We start from the raw sequence: 22,061 nt of genomic DNA, 5'->3' as shown, positions 1-22,061 counted from the left end.
CTAAAAATTATTGTTAGAGGGCAATAGATGGTCCACTGATACCTTAATACCTGACCGCTAAAAATATGCAGATGTAGGATTTGTTCAGAATGAGCATTTTATCAATAGTGACCATGCAATAATATCTGAACTAACTAGCCTGTCTGAGAAAATAAAAAGGTCAAAATGGGATTGTATATTACTGTCCCAGAACACAAGCTTGCTATAATTATTCAGCCTATTACCGTGTAATATTTATTGTATAACGACCTACTCAGGCGAGCCCTATTATGGTGCAAAAATCACATTGCCACTTCATTGCAAGAATTTCCAATGAAAGGACTACATTTCCAACTGCTATACTGTGGTGTAACTTCAGTGTGCACAGGGAATCTTAAGAGAATTTACACCAACCAAAAACTCCTGTTTTCCAGATACTCATATTCCTATATCAGCTAGACAAAAAAAATGTCCTATAATAAAGAAAAGGTTTGATACTTCCCTTTGGTAATGACATACCATCAGGAAAAAAAGAAACCGCACATAAAATGACATCTCTTCAACAGGTGTACTACTGTATTTTTTTTTTTTCAGCTGCACATGTTAAGACACCTAGATTCAAGTGGATTTAATGTACTGGTGAATATGAGTCTCAGTACTCAAGTGGCTCCATTTGTCTTTGGCGTTCCACTACCAGGAAGGCCAAAGAGTCCCCCTTTGCTGCCCAGCTTGCTGGCTGGAAGTACAGTCAAACATTGTACAGAGTATTAGTATACACATATAAGTATAGCATTAAAATTACTTGAGGATTGATAATTTGCAAAATACAAGGCAGCTCTTATAAACATAATGATTTGAGTGTTTCACAACTCAAACTGGACCAGAAATTTTAGATAAAATAATTCCTCATGAAATGATAGCACAGAGAAATGCATCTGTACAATGAATGCTGTGCTTCCAAAACAGATGGAGTAGCAGATGGGTTTACAGATTGGGCTCCCTGGACTGTCTGAGTAAAACAACCTTGCTGCTCTGGAAAATGGTGGTTCAATTGTCAAATAAACCCAAACCTATATACAGTTCATGGGAGCTCTATTTCCTTCTGTCAATAAACAAAATTTTCAGAATTTACACATTTCTAAAATAAATATTTACTATATAAAGTATCTAAACAATAAATCTCTTAATTAAAATGGCCTTTTCACAATCTTTTTGGAACAGATGGTGAGGAAGTATTATCACCCAATGGAACAAATGCAAAATGACTACTTATTCAAAAGCTTTAAAATTTATTACCTTCCTTCATTGATGAGCTCAATAAATGCAAGTCCTGCATTCTTCTGAATAGAATTTTGCCATTCCTAAGAAGATAAAATATAACATGATCAAAACCCAAGGATTTTAAACCACATTTCTGAAGCTGACCCTGATGACTTCCTAAGGAGCTTGAACGTAGGCTGAACTTCTTGATTTTTCTTTTTTTCCCCCAAAGAAGAATGACCTGATCATTTAGAATCTGTAATTTCTCCTGATTTTAAAATAAATTTTAGGTGGTCATGTTTTCTGTTTCACCCTTAAGCAAGTTTTAGTCTCCTTGTCTAGAGAATATGAAAACACATCTTGTTTCTCCATTCATATAGTTGCCCAATGAACATATTAAGTGCAACAAAGTACAGCAGCAGTAGTTTCTTGACACTGCTTCACTGTTACACCTTGTACATATAAAGGACAGGCAATAATCTGTGTACCATCCATCCCTCCTTGAGTTCAATCTTTGCTTCTTCCCCTTTATAAGTGAAAACAAAACCAGTTACTAATAACGAAACAAGTTTTTAAAATTCTTTTATAATTAACATGGATTTCCAAGATAAACTTTCAAAACTGACTTAAAGCATCTAATAGATATTAAAAGATAACAACTTTCACTTCATACACCACTAAGTTAAAGAGAAAATTTTCAATTAATCACAAACAGCTTTTTGCTGTGCAACCCACTGCCTCTATCACACTTACACCAACAGACTTTTGATATTTGAGATGAAGGTCGAGATATCTCTCTAGCAAGTAAAGATTACTTTCTTTTGGGATAATTCCTTAAAACTTTTCTTTAAGAGTAATAAACATTTCCTTTTCATCATATAGAAAAAAAATTCAAAATACATTAGCTGGATCACAGTTCAGAAAGACATTTTCAAGCCTGAGACTCCATGTTATAAACAAAAATGAGTAGAAAGAGTTACAGTTACAGAACTATTCTGCTTTATGTTTTGTTTTTTCCAGGACTAAAAACTGAGGCAGAAATTCCCAACGCTTGTTTCCTGATATGGGAAAAAAAAAGATAGCTTTGGACAGATAAGGAAATTTTCTTAAAGAATTGTTGTGAAAACTAGTCACTAATCAGCAAGGTGCTTCTTACTGATCCTATGAAAATTCACAATTTGACCAAGTCCTGTATCTCAAAAGAAACCCCAACAACAATAATCTTGTACTCATAACTGGTTTTATAAGAGGCAAGCTACTAAAATACCCAAATAATGACCACCACTGAGCAGGCAAGTCTTGATTAGGAAGATGGAGTATCAGCTAGAAAACCTTTGTAACAGGTTCTTCAGTGCTGTCGATTTTGTTCTTTTCCAAATCCAGCAACTGAAGCAAGCCTAATGATCTAGTTTTCAGAAGCGATTAAATCACTTTGGTATAGTACAAAGTCACTCTGAGAAACTAAGAAGGAAAGGTTTCAATTGCCAAACACAGGCACCTAGTTCCATTTTAAGAAACAGTAGTCTGTGTTAGAGGGGTTAGAGATAGTATTTGCGATGTAGCTTGTTGTTTTGTTTGTTTTTTTTTTTTGTTGGTTTTTTTTTTTTTTTTTAATCAGAGCCTTTTACTGTACGCTATTAAAACCTCTATTAGCATTTTCTTTTGCGATGCTTTTCTGCACCACAGCTGCTATGACTCTGCAGTCAGGAAAGCACAACTGGTGTGACTACAATTCAGGAAAGAAGTTGAAAAGAGAGAAGGAGAAAAAAAAAGGCTTCCTAAGACAGACAGAAGAAAGCAGGCTAACTACATGTTTTAAAGAGAGACAGAGGGTCTAGCTGTGTCTGCAAGAGACCAAGAGATTCTTGCAAGCCTTTTGTCAGATCTTCCTGCTCAGTGAAAATGTCTCAGATACTACTGCAGGACATCCAGAATGGCTAACTGGATTTTAGGCGAGATATCTTAAGGTAGCTAAAGAGCCATTATATATCTATGTGGAAGCAAACAAATCTCTTCCTATGTCTCGATGGGTGGAAAATCTCATCAATTTATCCGAAGTAATTATTCACAATAAAAATGTGTGAAACCTGCCCAACTACCTACCAAAAACTAGTGGAAAACATAATGATGCAGAACCAGAAAGAAACAAGGATTCATGCACTGCTTCACTACAAACTCACTACTAGAAACTTCACTACAAGCTCCCAATCCTCCATTAATCAACAAATAAGCAAGTAATTATTACTACTAAAATTTCCTCTCAGTTTTAGGCATAATTTAATATAACAGATTCATGATCCTGAGAGGTCAACTGTACTTGTGAAGAGGCACCTGGTTTTCTTTTTTCTAGTTTCTTTTTAAAAGACCCAAACAATAAACTGAAATACTTAAAAATGCCAGCATTACAGTTTCCTTTGCAACAGCCACTCAGATCACTGCATGCACTTCAAGAACTGGATTAAGATGTGGAATTATATGCTCGAAGAATGTGCATCAATTTTGTTAATATTATTTTAGTTTCCACAGAAAAATCTTTCTCACCCTCAAGATGCAAGAAGCAGAAAGTTAAACATGAAATGTAATGGACGCAGTGACAGAGGTTGGAAAATTTATGCTATAGGCAAGTAGAATCATAGCATAGACATTTGGTTATTAGCAGCTAAGTGCTTGAATGGCTACACTACATCTCAGGTGGTTTTGGTGTAGTATATATCCTGACTCTTCTGGGCCTTAAAATGAGAGCTGGGAGAATTCTGTGTGTCAAAAATGCTGATGCCAATTACATGCTGAAGTAACAGAAGACTTCAACAAAATCGTGTACCAGAGAATTTCTTTTATACAAGAAGAATGAGTTGAACTTTCTTCCTTGAGGCTCCTGCTTGAAAGGGCAGGGGGGATTACTGCCAGCAGTGCACCTCTCAGAGCAAGGTAGGGTGTAGAAGTTTGGAGACTAAATGTGCCTCTAACATAGTGTTCAAGAATGATGACACTTATCAGTTCTTTGTACTAAAACCAGAATGAAGATATTAGATTTCATTTTAAACTTTATTGATTTTGAAAGAAAGAAAAAGATTGCCTTTGTACACAATAACTAAACATTGTAACTAGACATTCAGTTCAATTACTCTCCAGTATGGCTATGTTCTAAATATATTATAGTATGCAAACTGCTATTGAAGACATCAGAAGTGTACTATATTATTAGGACAGTGACAATTGCCGCCCCCCTTACCCATCTAACTTGTCCTCCTCCTCTATTCTATCATTGCTTGAAAAGCATCACTGCATCCAGAAAGCATCAGTACACGCTCCCTGACAGAAGGTTCAGACCAAATTCTGTTATGAAATTGGTCATGCAGAGGAGGACAGGAGATGAGTAAAAGTGGGATGAGAGTAAAAGGCTAAAAATTCAAAATAATGAAGCATAAAAAAGTACAGATATTACTTGAAATTCAATTTATTTTCTTTCAAATCATGACGTACATTTTCTTACTCTCTGATATTCTTACAGTTTTTACTTTTGTGTGTATTTTCCTAGTCCTATTTCTTCAAAATTCTCCAATCCCCAGTACGCTAAAAAAAAGAGGCCAGACAGCAAGAGAATATTAACAAATTAAAATAATAGTGAAGGAGCAAAAAAAGGAACATCTAGGCTTGGCATGCTAAGAACTTTTTTTTTTAATTTATATTATACTTCTTTCTATATACATAGATATAACTATCTCTGTATACTATACTTTTTTTCTTAGAGAAGTGATGTCACTGGTGAGGCCGCACCTCGAACATTGTGTGCATTTTTGGGCCCCTCACTACAAGACAGACATTGAGGTGCTGGACCATGCCCAGAGAAGGGCAACGAAGCTGGTGAAGGGTCTGGAGAACAGGTCCTATGAGGAGTGGCTGAGGGAACTGGGGTTGTTTAGTCTGGAGAAGAGGAGGCTGAGGGGAGACCTTATCACTTTCTACAGCTACCTGAAAGAAGGTTGTAATGAGGTGGCGGTCGGTTTGTTCTCCCTAGTAACAAGTGATAGGACAAGAGGAAACGGCCTCAAGTTGCACCACGGGAGGTTTATATCGGACATTAGGAAAAATTTCTTCACCAAAAGGGCTGTCAAGCATTGGAACAGGCTGCCCAGGGAAGTGGCAGAGTCACCATCACTGGAGGTATTTAAAAGATGTGTAGATGTGGCACTTAGTGACATGGTTTTATGATGGACTTGGCAGTCCTAGGTTAATGGTTAGACCTGATGATCTTAAAGGTCTTTTCCAACCTAAATGAACGATTCTGTGATTCCACAACTTTTGCTTACAATAATTTTTTAAATTTTTATTCATGATGATTAGAAAATTAGAAAAAATCAAATGATAAATCTGACATCATACCTTCATTAAAAAAAGGAATAGTGATTCTCAGCATTTTCATAATTTACATGAGAGCTCTCACCCTTTCCAGTTTTTGCAAGGACGTTTAAAATAGTGTCACAAATTGCAAGTTTCTCAACAAACTGCAGTTAGTGAACAGACAGATACCTGGTGTAGTTATCACCCCACAATTCTCCTTCAACTACAGGTGCCACTGTCTCAATCAACTGTATTGTCTTTGGAATTCTCTCTTCTTCATGTCTTAAACTAATATGAGTATTTTTTTGGTCATATTGAATATTTATTGAATTTTCTAGTGTGAGATATTAATAACTCAGTTGATACCTCAGTTCTTCAATCACTTTATTTTAATTATAACTTATCAAGACAGATGAAATCCTATTTTATTGACTCTCTTCTTTCTAGACCCTTGAATAAGTTTGGAGAAAAGTCTTGTATGGAGCTGAACAGGTGCTACCTTTTACCAGGAGAAGGAAGAGGAATTTTTATAAAAATGTGTTTGCAATTCATAACATGCATATAATTTAGCTTGGGTTTGAACTCCATGTTGTGAAGTTACCTTCTAAAATCACCAATAACGTGCTTTACTTCATTTAAGGGGAAAGATTCAAAGGAAATGTTACAAGATTGAAGGAAATGTATCTTTATGGCAGAAAACCATGTCCATTAAAAGCAGGTAAAAACAGGAAAAAAAAAAAAGATACAGACTCATAAATTTTTTAGAAGATTACTCATAAATTTTTGAGAAGATTATACAGCTTTTAAGATCAGAGGCTATCCCTACCACTCCTAAAAGAATTTATCTAAAGATATTGGAGTCTTAAAACCTTCCATTATTGTTTGGAATGAGAATCAGATCTAAGAATTGCAATTTTACTGCTTTTATCCTTCTCTCACACTCACATGTATACTGCTGATAGATGATAAATAAAACTTATTTTTGGTCTAGTCTTTCAAGAAAATTTGGGATCAATTTTAGGATTTTATGATAGATCATCCATTTTAAAGCAACTATTTCCCACAATAAGGAAGTTGCAGAATGACTGACGACATCCTCCTGGAAGGCAAATCTGCAAATATTCGAATATACCAGGCTTCTGGCCAAATCATAGAAAGAAAAAGAATGTGAAACTTTCACAATACTTTCATGTGAATATGACTTAATGCAGCAAAAGTAATAGGAAGTTTGAGATTTTGCTTTCACAAGACTAAAGCCTCATTCTCCCTCTATTTTCTTGACTTGGAGTAATACATTAATTTTTCGCTTTCTTGGAAACACACACTCATTGCCCTTCTGATCACCTGTGGTAATTGCCGAATTTATCTTGGAAATGAAGTCAAACATTCCCAGAGGAACACTTCATTGTTATCTTAGAAGAAAAGAGAAAAAAAAAAAATCCACACTTGAAGAACATTTACATCATCCAAACAATACCAGGGAAACGATCAAATTTATTTAGATGATACAACATTAACCTTCATCACCTTGTATAAATTCTGCATATCTTCTAATACAGACAGAAGATAAGTATTAGAAGATACATGCATTTCCACAACTTCTAGAGCTTACTTCCTGACTGGAAAAACGGGTCTTCATTTAACAGACACTAAAATTTTTATTAACAACATGTGTTGCCACACATGGCTATTAATCCTAAAAGCCAGTCCACTTATTACTCAACCAATCTTTGATGTTAGAGGTGAATAACTAATTTGAAGTCTTCCAAAACACACCATTAAAGAGAATACTTCTCGATGTACAGAAAACTACTCCTCACGTTGTCTCCATTATATATACAGAGTGAAACCCCTCAAAAATATAGTATATTTATTAATAATGACGGTCTCCAATAATAAGCTTTTGAACCCTTTCTCAGCCCTTAAAGAAATGCCAGCTGACTCCTTCTGACTTGCTAGGTGTTTTTTCTCTGACCTAAGATCCTTCTCAATTGTAGGGAACTTAACAGAGAAGTTGCCATATTAGCATACGAGGAAAGTAATTCTTGCAGTTTTCTGATCCTGCCTGTTTGACCATGAATCTAGAGGAGGTTCAGATCAGCATCTCACTGCTGTGTAACAAATGTTCTCTTTGACATTTTTTGACAAAAATACTCTGACAAGGACAGGCAAGAGAAAGGATCAGAAGCTCCACGATGACTCTGGTCTAAGTAAGATACTGAAGAGAGAACCTACGTATTACTAAAGGCATAACACAGAAGTAGTTTTCTAAGTGTATGGGGATCTGGAAAGACATCTCACAGAATAACAGAGAAAGTAAAATTGCCCAACAAGTAGAAAAGAATACACTAATCGTTTCCATTTGAAAGTTAGACTATCAGAACCAGATGGCTAAGAGATGAAGACTGAGATTGGACTGGACGACATTCCACACATGTACAAGGATTTAATGCAAGAAAATTCTCTGACACCTATTTAGCGTAAAAAACCCCCAAACAGATAAAGCAAAATTATCATCTTTTGTAAAACTTCCAGAATTCTATAAAGTGAGTGAGAAACACCAGGGGGGAAAAAACCACAAGGAAACACCACCCTACCCCACCTCCAAACCACTTAATTTCTAGAGCAAAAAAAAATAAAGGAAAAAGTTTTCTACTTCGCCTGTAGCTTGTACTAGAGTTTATTTCTGGTTTTGGAAATTACTCTGTTTATAACAATCTATTTGGGTATAGGCCGTGTTCTGGATTGTGAAGAGCCCCGGATCAATACCAGAATATAAGCACACGTTTAAACTGTACCATATTTGATAATGGATAAGGACAGAGTAGAAATGTTGTTTCTTTCTTGCTGGACCTTTATATAGTCCATATAGGATGACAATATTAGGGAAAGTACTACCTTCAGCTATGAAGACTTTATTTATTGAACTTAAATTTGAGCCCATGGTAAAAAGAAAAAATACAAAAAAGAGAAATTATAATGCCTCAATTTGGAGCTACATGACTGACATTTTCATATACGTTTCTAGAACTTTGTTCAGTGTATGACAATTTGTGGGATTTTTTTTGGTTTAATTTACTTTCCCATCAAATGCCAAAATTCCTTTCTTTTTGACTGCCACAGAGGCAGCCTGTCTTTCCTACAGCCCCAGCCATCCTGCCTGCCACCTGCTACAAGCTACTGCTTTCATGGCTACTCTAGAAGTATAATCAGTTGAAAAATACCATTTTACTCAATGTCACTTTTTATTTTGATGTGACTGTTTCCACCATTGCATGTACTGGGGAAAAGGAGTGAGTAGGAATATTGAGCTAGGCATGGGAAAGATATGATACCTCTGCTAGTATGATCTGGGCCAGAGAAAAGCCCAAGCTGATCACTGAAACTGCAGCCTAAGAGTATGATGCCATTAGATGCAGAGATCTGAATTGCTGCCATGAAAACACAAGTTGCTTTTTCTCTCTTCTCCTCTGTGCTCCCAGATTTGCAATCTTGGATCCTCTTTGAGTAGCTCTGGTGGCTTTTGAACTAGGGTCTCAGCCAGCTTAACCCACTAAACCAGGAAACAAACGTCTGAACAGTTTTCAGATGTGTTTGTGAGTTAATCATATAAATACTAGCACTGGTACAAAAGCGGGGTTAGCAGAGAAGAAGATGCAGGACAGAAGCAGTGTAGCAGATCCAGAACTTTGTTTTCAAGTTAAATGTTTTCAAGACATGTTGAAAAAAATGATTATCGAAACAACGAGTTTCTGTATGTTTGCATGTGTGTTTCTGTGTCTTTCCCTTCTACATAAAATTTTAATTCAGACTTCTGCATTGATATGATATACAGCATTGTCTCCTCCTAGTTGCCCTGGTACAAATACAGAGACAGTGGATAATCCAACAGGACAAATGGGAAAACATGGCCAAAGGTAAAATATACAACTTGTTTCACGATTAGGAAGAGAGAATATTAAAAAATTACAGCTCCATAGGAATTTGCATAACCAACCTTAATTTCACAATTAAAGTTATACCAGACTTAAATTCCTAAATAGATTAAGTCCCAGGTTCTTTAGATTTCAGAGAAGCAGTCATTATCTAACTTGTCTTCAGCCTTCCTATTGCAGTTGGTGTCAAAAGACAAATAGCAAATACTTCTCTCAGTGTGCAACTATCACAGTTACTCTCAAAGAGCTAGCAAACACCTATCAAGCAAAAATTAAGGAGTATGAGCACTCTATGAATACCTTTGGAGGGAATAAATAAGGACCAACAAGCAGAATAAAAGTTAAATGTAATACTGGCAACAAAAGTAAACAGACACAAAATAATTACAAATAAAACTACAAAGAAAATGAAAAGGTTTCTAATAATGCATAAAATTAAAATGTAAAATAGGTATACAAATAGTGTAGTACAGAAATGGGTCTCCTTATATGCTCAGAGCTAAACCTATCACCAAATATCCTCAGCAAGTACTTCCTTCAAATTTGCTCTGGGAAGGCACATCTTTCTTTTTTGTTTTGTTTGTTTTTCCACCTCTCCTTGGAGTGGGATTAATTTCTTGGTATTGTTTCAATTTTTTTTCTTGCCATGTAGGACAACAGGCAATGCACTCATTCGCCTTCCCCTGTCCCACCTTCTGCCCCTTTTTGGCAGTTTATCGTTTTGATTGCTATAGTATATATGGTAGTACAAAACTATGTTTTACTTGTCTCAAACTGCTGGAAAGTGTTTTATGGACTGTGCTGTATGGAAGCAGATCCTTCACAGATCTTTTTTCATGAAGTGTGTACTGAGTGGCTGCCTGTGATATGGAGAGACAAACTGGATTCAGCGCAAGCATCTTCTACATTTCCAGGTTAATAGATAAAACAATGTGGACACAACCCACTTACAATACTCACACTGTGAACCAATATTTGAAAGGCTCAGCTGAAGCTCAGTTTATCCATTAATTACATACTGGAGGTTGTCAAGTTATGGTTATACTCTTGGTATAGTTTGCTTTATTTAAGGCTCTATAAGTTCTACAATTTTTCAAAAAAGTAAACAATTTACAGAATCTACTTACATCTTAATTATAAGAGGGATAACGTGTTACCATTTATTTGAGAATCTGCCAACATGTTTTAATTGCCAGTTTATTTCTAGTTATGTATATCCTTTTCCTCACTACTCATACAGTTTTTCTAATAAAAGCCTATTTACAAGGGGTAGCATCTAAAAGAAATCTTCCTCAGCACAGTGATTCAGAAGCAGATTATTTTCATTCTAGTTCTGATATTTCCCTTAGAGGCTCCTGAATTACACTCTTGATCAAGGGGAGGGGAAATCAACAGAATGAATGATGTTGAAAGCTACAAAATCCTGAAACTTGTCAGATATTCTACATGTATTCTACAACGACAAATGACATAGCATTTTTTTCCTAAAGTCACCATTTATCCATTATAATAGTTATAGTTTTGAACAGGTCAAGTAGCAAGATGTCTTAAATACTAAGACAGTACTTTCTGTTTAAGAAAATAAATTTCACCTGTTAATAGTTAAGATACAGAAAAATACAAGTGGCATGAGATAAAACTCCTTTGGGGTAAAATCATTCAGTTTCTGTAGAAGCTGTATCCCAAAAGAGAAAAATTTGCAGAAGATCTGGAAGTAATTAGAAACTATTGTAGTGTTTTGGCTAGGAAAAAGAAAACAAAAAGGATAATAAGAAAGAAGTGATTGAAATCTAAATCTGATGTGAGAAGGAACTACACTGCAAAAACTAATGTATTTTTTTTAAAAATTGTATGGTTTATTGAAGAAATCTGCCACTCCAACAGCAACACAGCTGTGACACTCTCAACTAGACTGAGGGAACAAAGACCAGCTAATCAAGCACAGATCTTGTCAAACATAACACATCTTCATCAATTTTATGTTAAAATAGACTAAATCCAAATAAAAATGCCTATTTTATGAAAAGTGAACATCATTGTATGTTTATTATCAAGTATCTAGTAAAAATATATTTCAAGTACTTGGATGTATGCTTTGCTTTATATAAGAAATAAAGAAAATAAAGCCTTCAAATTAACCCAAATTTTCATCTAGTGAAGTAGGTGATACTAGGGAAAATTAAAATGGGTGCAGGGAAGCAAGTTACTGTACAAGAGAGATTCTGAAAATACAAAGAGTAGAAATTGTGCTCTTCCCCAAACACACAAATGATGCACTAACCCTACAGGAGTTCCTTTAGAACTTAAAATGTATTTTTCACAGAAACTCCAAATTCCTTTGGGGTAAAGACTTGATTGCATATCCCTCAGAGTCTAAAAGGCTGCCCATATGAACCGAATTATCCATGACATGTACCTTCAGACATTTGTAATGTGATATTTAATGTAAATTTAGACCATACCTTGGACGTGAGCCGCTGGCTATGTTGATTTTATTCAGGAGCTCAGATAAGAAAAAAAATTCTGACATCCTTGCTAATCTGTAGTCGTTAACATGGAATTTCCAACATAAAGAGCATAAAAGCATCTAATTTGCCATAGCAAATGAAAGGAAAACAAACTTCGCATTTCCCTTTCCTTTTCAATGTCTAAAGTTACTCTGTTCTGTGCAAACATAATTGTACTTTTCAAAGGACTTTAATTTCATCATCTATCTTTCAAGTGACACATTTCAAACTTCCCCACATAATCTGTAAAATGTCATTCAATTTGAATATGAAGGATTTACTCATGTTAGGAAGAAAAGGCTTAGTTACATTAGGATTACTAAAAAACCGCAGTACTTTATATAGTCTTTCCAGTTCATATTAGTCAATTTATCATACAGGAAAGCTCAGGTAGGACTATCTCTTTTTTTACAGAGATGAGCTAACCTCACTTGCTGCAGACAACATCTTCTAAACTCCTAATTCCAAATTCTGTTTGCTATAGGCTGGATTATGATATTTGTCTGTCTGTCATTCTCTTCTTCTAGACATCTTATGTATTATCATTTTCATAGCATTCACCTTTCGTCTTCTTTTGACAAATAGTTTTAAAATACAGACAGAAAAAAAAAAAACATTTTTTTTTTCCTGCAGATGAACAGAAATACACACCTGTTTAGTACATCTATAGGATTAAATACAATATTCTGTGGAAATGCAATTTACAGAAGCAGTACTTTCGGATTTAGGAAGGTGAAGGGAGGAGGATGCAATTTGCACCACTACAGCCCCCTGTTGACCAATTCCTGTAGAAACATTTAACATCCCCAACAGCCATCACAGCTTAGCTTCTGAAGTACTTAGTGATAAATGGACATCAGGACACAAAATCTTCCTTATTTAGAAGGTAAGGAAACAACCCTGAAGTATCAGAAGGGGTATAAAACCTAAAAGCTTCCAATTTCCTCAAGTAATTGTGTAGACAGAAAATAGTTCTCCCAAGCAAACACTGAAGAAAACGAATAAATGTTCAAAACTTCAAAATGATTAGTCTCTTCACATTATTTCAGGTATAAAATGAATCTGATTTTTAAAATAGTCAAATATTTTGAAATAATAAATAACATGTGTAATAGTAATAAAAATAACAAATTAGCTGCATTTGTTACATAGCTTTACTGGGATCTCTAATGAAAAAGCATTGCAGAAAGAGCTTAAATTTCTCTCTCTTCCTTTCAATCAATATTTGAGGCAAAGTTTCATCTCTAGGGCCCTTAATGGCAGGAATTCCTGGAGCCAGCAAATGAGTAATGTTAAACCTATGATTAGATGATGATGCCATCAAAGACACTAGACCCTAATGCTACTTTCCACTTTATTCCTGAGAACTGCAGTAAACCCAAAGGCTAGGGAAGAAATAACTGTAAGTTACTCCTTCCCTCAAGAAAATGTTTCAAAACTTGCTAAAAAAAAGGAGGAAAAAAAAAAGTTGCCTTAATGGATCTTTTGGAATTTTCCTGTAACCCAGGACTTCACCATTAGGCAACAAATTTTTCAAGTGCCCGGCTGGAGAAGGTTTGAAGTTCAAACCCCACTGAGGATTCCTGCCAGGGATGTATTTTTCTTTTACTTTTCCCTAACCAATATCCACTCTGGCTAAAAGAGGAAGAAAAAAAAAGGAAGGGAAAAAAAAAAGGAAAACAAGATTTAATTATTTCCTTATGACACAAGCTTGAAGAAACGCAACCTTTGGACTGGCAAACAGCAGGTAAGTTGGAACGCCTTCCCCCAAAACCAGTTGTAAATGTTAATTATTTTTAGACAGATTCCTCAAAAGCAGATCTTCATTTCAATTACCCCTAGAAACTAATTTGTTTTCAGTACATTTTTGATGCATGTTCTCAGTGTACAGCAGTGAATGTTCAAGTATACCTACAAAAAAGTAATTTTACTTGGTAATAATATAACAAGCTAACCTGGGCATTTTATATACTAACTTGGTTTGAGTTTAACTGGTATTATAAATCTGTGGGGAACTTGGTAAATGAAACGCTGTTAATAAGTCTTTAGAGGAGTGTAAAAACTCGTGAAGTTATTTGGATCTGCTAGGCCATCATATTTTTCTTATATTTTTCAAAATGAGCAAAATTCTAAAATGTTTGTTGATAACTTATTACTGGCAGTTTAAAGAAAAAGGCTACATATACAGGAAATTAGCTAATTACACTTCTGTCAAAACAATAAAAATTAAAATTGAGATATAAACAATCCAAACAGTATGAGGAATTATTTCAGTTTTTAATATTCTACTTGTGAAAGCAATTAAAAATGTTAATCGATTTGTATTTCTGAGAAACCCATTACTGCTATGCTAAAAATCCAATAATTAACCGCAGCTTTTTAAAACCAGAAATACTCTGCTTCTGCAGGTTCTTGAGGACTACCTAAACCATGTTCCTCTTCTTTTCATATACTGACAGCTACATAAAATATCCAATAAGTTGTCATGTATATAAAAATTAATAAAGTCACCACAAAGTAAGATTTTAAAGTATTACTAATTCAAAGATAGATTTCCACATAGAATTATGACAACAGTATCCTATTTCCATATTCTAAATAAGAACTGGCTTGAGAGAGAGCTCATACACAGAAAAAGTGCATAATGTACATCCACACACTTTTACAAAACAAATGCAAACATATGTTGTATACCCTGTGAATACAGAGAAACTATGGAATGTATTGAAAAAATTCTACAATTTATATGCTATCAGAAGAGATTCATTTGTATTTTCTTATACTGAAATGGGAGAATGAAACAAACAGCAAGATACAATTCTTAGGCTGGCAGTAATCCAACCCTATGCAAAGAAAGTAATACAATTAAAACCAGAGAATGTCTTACCTGTGAACAAAGCAGCATAACAAGTTCAACCACTGAAGTACTCGACTTCATACAAACCAGACCTGAAACAAATAGTCAAAAAATAATTTAAAAAGTTGGTGACAGTTATTATAGCTTAATGGTTTCAGAAATTCCACAAAGTATCTGAAGCGTGTATTTTTTATCACTCAAATTCACTGAAACAAGTTTCAAGGACAATTATCTGACAATTTCAGATTCAAACATACTTAAATATTCAGAATGCATCAAAGAATCACCTGGAATAATCTATATCAGGTTCAGGACAGAATGGTTTTTAATTAAGTCTTTTTGGCATTCAGCTTAGTTCACTATTCAGCTAAATAAATAAATAACTAAATTTTTTAACTTAATATATTATAAACATAAGAAAACAACCTTTGAATATTAAATCCTGTGCATTCTTAAGAATAAACTGATCAGATATTAACAGGCAGAGAATAAGGCTTCTATTTAGAAATTATTTTAATTTTCATCTGGTAATTGATTTTCATGTAATCGAAAGCTTGAGTATTAATGAAAGAGGCATTCATGTGAAATCTTATTGTTATTAAAATTATAATCCATAATTTGTAGGCTGTGTTTCTTAAAACAAAGTTTGAATTATGCAGTGTAACTGTTACTCATTGTTTTGTACTTAATTTAGACAATCAACACCTAATAACATTGCCACTATTGTAAATACTGATTTATAGCTTTGGAAATGCAAATTTACTTTCTGAGAGAAGGATATCATATCTAAGTATTTAAAAGATGCATTGAAAAGAGACAAGAAGGAAGTTATACTTCTACTGTTAACTTTATATATGGTAGCTTTGGTTATCTAAAATCATACAGATAGGGCTATGACGGTGTAGGGCATGGAAACACTTTGGTTGTGTTATGAAAATGATAAATAATGATAAAAAATGATAAATATAAAGCTTACAACTAAGGACTAAACAGGAAGCTGAAAAGCAAACTGATGTGCTTTAAGTAGGTTTCTACAAACAGCGATTAGAGGCAAAAAGCACTCCTACACAATAGCATGTATATTTATTGTGGGTAGTGTATAAATACCCTTTTGTGCCCATTTTGCTAACAACCCCATCCTTATTGTATAGTAACACAGAACAAGCTGTACCAAGCCACTAAGATTCCATTCTATCAGATATATGGGCAGACAGTTAACTAATGAAATAAGAGGCAGATGTGCAAAGCTCATTTAGGGAGACAATTGCTGTAATTGATCAGCTATTCTCATGCTCAAGTGCTAGAGGATCGGAAAGATTAATGGGATACTTATCACCTGCAGGCTACCTCCACTGTTTGAAAGCTGACAAAAAAAATCCAAACAGAAGACTGAACGCTACAGTTAAGCCAATGCAGGTAGCACAGACATATCAAATATTTTATCATAGAATGCTTTCTGGTTTATTATTAATCCATCTCGTATTTTGTAAAACTAAAAAAAAAAAAATCTTTTCTGTCACACACTCACTTATCATCTTTCAAAATCATAGAATCATAGAATGGTTTGGGGTGCTGCAGGTACCTCCGGTGTATTAAAACATGATCAAGGCAAAATAATGCTCTTAGAAACATATTCCCATGCTACAGTCTTCTAAATTGGTACATGTCTTTATCTTCTGATTTTACATCAAAAGAACAAATGTATCCAGAATAAGCATCATGCACAGTTAGGAAAAATAAACCAATTAAATTACATAACAAATGTTTATGCATCAGAAGTAATTTCTTTGTCTCTTCATCAGGTTTCTAAAAAGAAGAGGAAACTCACTGCAAAATGCATATCTTAAAGAGAAACACATAATGAATATTTCCTGGCTTAATTTGTTTAGAATTCCTTAACTTTCAAAGACAGTTGGTGATACTTACACCACCTGTGCAGCTTCAAACAATATGAAAAAAAAACTCGGAGCATGGACCAAAACAAACATACCTAAAATGGCATGAAGCTAGGATAAATCATGATTACAATCCAGATAACAATGATGATCTATTCCTAATGACACAAATGCTGCATATATAATAAAACAGCACTCTGAGTTTGAAGGAAGTCATAATAACCTTAGTGAAAAAATTTCTATTTACAATAACAAGAACTTTTATATACTATAATAACTTTTTAATAGCCAGATGATTCTATGGGCTTGAGTAAAGTGGTCATCTGACCTAAAATTGATATATTTTCTCTATTTGTCTGGACATCACTTGATAATTTTTGTATATCACATCCAATCAACTGCAAGCTTGCATGTAGCATTCTAGAATCAGAAAGGAGAGTCAAACTGATCTTGATGAAATTCAGAAAAAGAAAGGAGGACACAGAACTGACATCTGGTTGGCACAACAGCACACCCATTAGTTATAACCAGGTCTGTAATTGCCTGCTGATGAAACAACCCATTGATAACAGCCATTAACACCTCCCATAACCAGTAGTATTTAAAACTTGACATTCTAAGACGCTGGTTTTCATGTCAAAGAGAAACCACTATCTTAGAGACTGTAGCACTTTTCACATGTGAAAATACAAGGGGAGATAGGAAAGCCTCGTCAAAGAAGTTCATGGTGTCAAAGATGGATGCAAGGAATATCCTTTGCAGAGAGCTCGGTCTACAGCAGAAATTAAGCGTTCAGTACTCTAGTTACAAATAAGCAAAAATAGGCCATGACAGCAAATGGGGAATCCCATGCATCTTGATGGGTAGGAAGAGAGAAATAGAAACAGAAATACTTTCTATTCACCTTTTAAGTATTCATACTGTACATTCCCTGAGTAAGACAGAACATAGAAACATTCATAGCAGGGCCACCATTTCACGTTATCTTGCTTATCAGCCTCCTACTCCCACTTCAGGGACTTCTTCCACTCAAATCATATGAGGAAAAGCGTGTGCCCTCCATTATATGCTCCATTTCCTCTCTCCTAGCTGCCAAGGGCTCTACTTTTGTGTCGCTTGTGCTTCTTCCCATTTTCGCTTCTTCCTGATTAAGCAGTTAAGATTTGAAATAAACAAAGATTTTTCTCCTGTTACGGAAAACACAGTCTTTAGAGTTTACTGTCAGAGCTGTCGTGGAGTCAATAGCAGAGAATGATAAAAACAGATCAGACCTAATGGAGGACAGTTCCATTTCTGCCTATTAGGAAACACTGCCAGAACACAATTCCTAGTTTATGAAGATCCCATATAATCAAAAGCTGTAGGAGTAAGTTAAGGAAGAATCACCATCCCTGTTCTGCTTTATCAGAAAAAAAAAAGATCATTTTAATACTTTTTTGGTTTTTAAATTTGCATGATCCTCTGTTCCAGGAAGTCCAACTTGTGTGAATTGGCTCACTGCTTTTGGCTTGGTACAGACACTAAACCAATTTTGTTCATCTGACATACATAACCTAACAGACAATAATAAAAAAGGGGGAAGAAAATATTCTGCTCCTATTTTACAGACAGAAGAGAAGACACAAACTGGTTGAGACACCTTCATAAAATCAATGTAGCATGAATCAGAATAAAGATCAATTTCTTAAGTCCCAAATGTCCTAATAACTGCATTTATTCTTCCTGTTTACCATTTTGCAGGATTTGACTGAGACTTTTAAAGTGCGCAAAATTTAACTAGTTTTAACATAACTAAAACCAAAAATGGTAACAAGCTTTGAAAAATAATGGCTTCTCTGATTGAGGAGAGCACACAAATCTATTTTCAGTTCTCTTCCCTCCTCCACTTAACTCCAATGAGAAAAAGTACTTGCAATTCAAACTAAAACTGCTGCCTGCATTCTTCAGCTGCAGATAAGTTCTTCCTATACCATCTGTATCAAATGCCATTAATGAAGCTAATGTAATTACTAAAATACAAGCGGATATTTCCTGCATACAGCAAGGTTAAAAAGGTCACTGTTTAACTGAATGGAGTATGTGCTTTCTATATTTGCTGTTCTTAGTACTTTTCTTCATGGTCTATTCTCAGACCATTAAATATAGCCATCAAAATTCAGTAATTTGATGGCAACAATGACCACATATATGGATGCAAAAACTGGGAGCATCAAGTGCATGACCTTAGCTAATCTGGAATAAATGATGTATGCCTGGCAATTATCTTGAAATGCTCTGGTTTACTTGACTTCTTTTTCAGTGTTCTTCTGTTGGCCCAAAGATATGCTAATTATTTCTTTTCACTATGGCTTATTAATGTCTAAAAAAAGATTAATTTCAACTATACTATTTTAGTCATGCCTGTGGCATTAATGATGTCATGGGTTCAAAACCTCAAAGACACCATGCTTAACCAGTCAGTGTGAATTTCTATTTTGAAGAAATATAATGTAGGCTGATAAAATCAATTTTTTAAAAAATCCTTATGAAATAAGATCATGGTTTTGAACTTCTTTTTATTATTATTAATACAATGTGTGTATGAGCCTAACTGAATACCACCAAAATTTCATCTGTTCTTTATCAAGGTTTGCCTGCATTTTCTTTCAATGATTTTGCTTTGTGTCAACTTAAACCCTTATTGGAACTGGAATCAATTGTAATATCAGCAAAAACAAAAGTTAAATGTTTTTATATCTTACATTCAACCTAGGAAAAAAGATGCAATTAACAATACTTTAGAGCCTGCAGAATTCTTTCACTAAATTATAACTTCTACTTATCTGGAAAGTCTCAGGTATGGCTAAATAAAAAGCTTCAGAAAGTTTAATTCATTTAACCCAGTTCAGAGAGAAAACTTGGCCTTCATTACTCCTGTACAGCATGTCATCAAAGCTTCAGGAGCTTTGTATGAAAAAATGCTGACGACAAAATAAAGACATGCTGTTGTATGCATTATTTTATTAACACGTGAAAAGTGCATAAAAAGTATTTAGAAATGAGCATAAGGTCCTAAAACTAGAGGAAAAAAACCCCGGAAAATAGTAGAATTCTCCTTTTTACCTTGTATTTTTGTAAGGTCAGCTATTTTCTATTTCCTAATGATACAGTCTTTCATATACTTTAAAACAAAACTGTATTGTTTCAAATTGTTCACTATAATTACTGGTAACTTATACCACGGTATCTCTTCCCATAATCCTCACTGACTTCTGTGCCAAGAGACAGAGTAAGAATTTTCCACTGGTAATTACCACTTACAAATTTTGTCTTCATTTTTGATAAGACTATTCCCTTATACTCTGTTCAACATTTGTTAGGAATGGCACAACAAAGTTTCAAGAACAATTCATGCTGGTGACAGGAACTAAGGCATGTTTTGGCTGTGACAGTACTACGAAAAAGTGATCATGATATTTTGGTTGGAAATGTGAGTTTTTCTTCAAGTTTATTTGTTCTTGCAAAATGTCTTCCTTCTGCCAGCAATGTCTTATGGTGAATGTTTTCCTGAAACATTTTGCTAAATCCAACTTAGAATCAAAGAAATAAACTTAGGGTTTCTTTTTTGACTATCAACTAAAATTATTTGGACAGTTTAAATCTACATTATTCCCCCTCTGCCCTACCTCTGAGAAACCCAGATTCAAATCGATGTTTTTAATCAATTATCAAGTTGCTGGTGGGTTCATTCCAGATCTGAAAAGGGATAGTATGGAGGAAGAAAGTAAAGATACGTGAAAAATTTGAAAGTAAATGCTAAGAATATGAAACTATTAACTGAAATGACAGATGATCTTATTCCAAACAAAGCAATTATTAGGAAAAAAAAGCGCAAGATGTGTATTAAACAGAATGTAATGTTTTGCAAGATTACACTCAAAATTGGTTTTAGAACCGTACATATGTCACATATTTTGTAGACATTTAAATTACACTAATGGTCTTAATCTACGAAAAGCAAAGGCTGGCAAATATTCAGGAATTGCAGAAAGTCTGCAGATGGAAATCACAGCCATGTTGCAAAATAATTACAACTTCACTTTTACTAGATGAAAGGAAACGGTATTCCAGAGAATGTAACTCACTAAAATAACGAAGTCAGGGTTATGGATTGAACAATTCCCTTCAGCAGCCTTGACTGGCAGAACACAACATTACCACCAACTCTAGGGATGATGAAGGATGGCTGTACTAGTACTCCAGACCATCCTTTGTATGGGTAGATCTCCTTTACAGAGCAGAAGAGTGACACAGAAAAACATGATGAATGTGCTTTTTCCTCAGTGCTGTTGTAGTTGATCAAGACAGTTATACTTCTTTTAGGATTTTTCGTTATGGTGAAAGACACTGCACAACACATGCAATATTCGTTATATCTGGTACCTGAAAATCTAGGAGACTTATCATTCAGGTTATCAAACTAAATACAGAATCACAGAATCACAATTAGGGGTTGGAAGGGACCTCGAAAGATCATCTAGTCCAACCCTCCTGCCAGAGCAGGAACACCTAGAGCAGGTCACTCAGGAATGCGTCCAGGCAGGTTCTGAATGTTTCCAGAGAAGGAGACTCCACAGCCTCTCTGGGCAGCCTGTTCCAGTGCTCTGTCACCCTCACAGTGAAAAAGGTTTTCCTTACGTTAATGTAGAACCTCCTGTGCTCCACCTTCCACCCGTTGCCCCATGTCCTGTCACTGGCCATCAGCGAGAAGAGCCCGGCTCCATCCTCCTGCCACTCAACCTTTATGTATTTATAAACATTAATGAGGTCACCCCTCAGTCTTCTCTTCTCCAAGCTAAAGAGACCCAGCTCCCTCAGCCTTTCATCCCAAAGGAGATGTTCCATCCCTTTAATCACCTTTGTGGCTCTGTGCTGGACTCTTTCCAGCAGTTCCCTGTCCTTCTTGAACTGAGGGGCCCAAAACTGGACACAATATTCCAGATGTGGTCTCACCAGGGCAGAGTAGAGGGGGAGGAGAACCTCTCTCGATCTACTGACCACACCCCTTCTAATACACCCCAGGATGCCATCGGCCTTCTTGGCCACAAGGGCATGTTGCTGGCTCATGGTCATCCTGCTGCCCATCAGGACCCCCAGGTCCCTTTCCCCTACGCTACTCTCTAACAGCTCAATCCCCAACCTATAGTGGTACATGGGGGGTTGCTCTTTCCCAGGTGCAAGAGTCTACACTTGCCCTTGTATTTCATTACATTTCTCCCTGCCCGGCTCTCCAGCCTGTCCAGGTCTC

At 35.3% G+C, this 22,061-nt stretch overlaps 1 protein-coding gene across 6 annotated transcripts in view; it reads right to left on the bottom strand.

Moving 5' to 3' along the window:
• The window catches only part of NBEA (neurobeachin), a 510,952-nt gene that overhangs the window by 248,094 nt on the left and 240,797 nt on the right, over positions 1-22,061 (bottom strand). For all 6 annotated transcript variants that reach the window (XM_086481881.1, XM_086481883.1, XM_086481885.1 and 3 more), the window contains 2 exons: positions 14,910-14,971; positions 1,276-1,340 (listed from right to left, as the gene is read on the bottom strand). In XM_086481881.1, the coding sequence (XP_086338007.1) occupies positions 1,276-1,340; positions 14,910-14,971 (127 nt within the window). The remainder of the gene's footprint in view (positions 1-1,275; positions 1,341-14,909; positions 14,972-22,061) is intronic.

The sequence above is a fragment of the Leptosomus discolor genome, chromosome 1 (genome assembly GCF_034619465.1).
Source record: "Leptosomus discolor isolate bLepDis1 chromosome 1, bLepDis1.hap2, whole genome shotgun sequence".
Classification (NCBI taxonomy): domain Eukaryota; kingdom Metazoa; phylum Chordata; class Aves; order Leptosomiformes; family Leptosomidae; genus Leptosomus; species Leptosomus discolor.
This window is presented reverse-complemented; position numbering and strand designations above follow the sequence as displayed.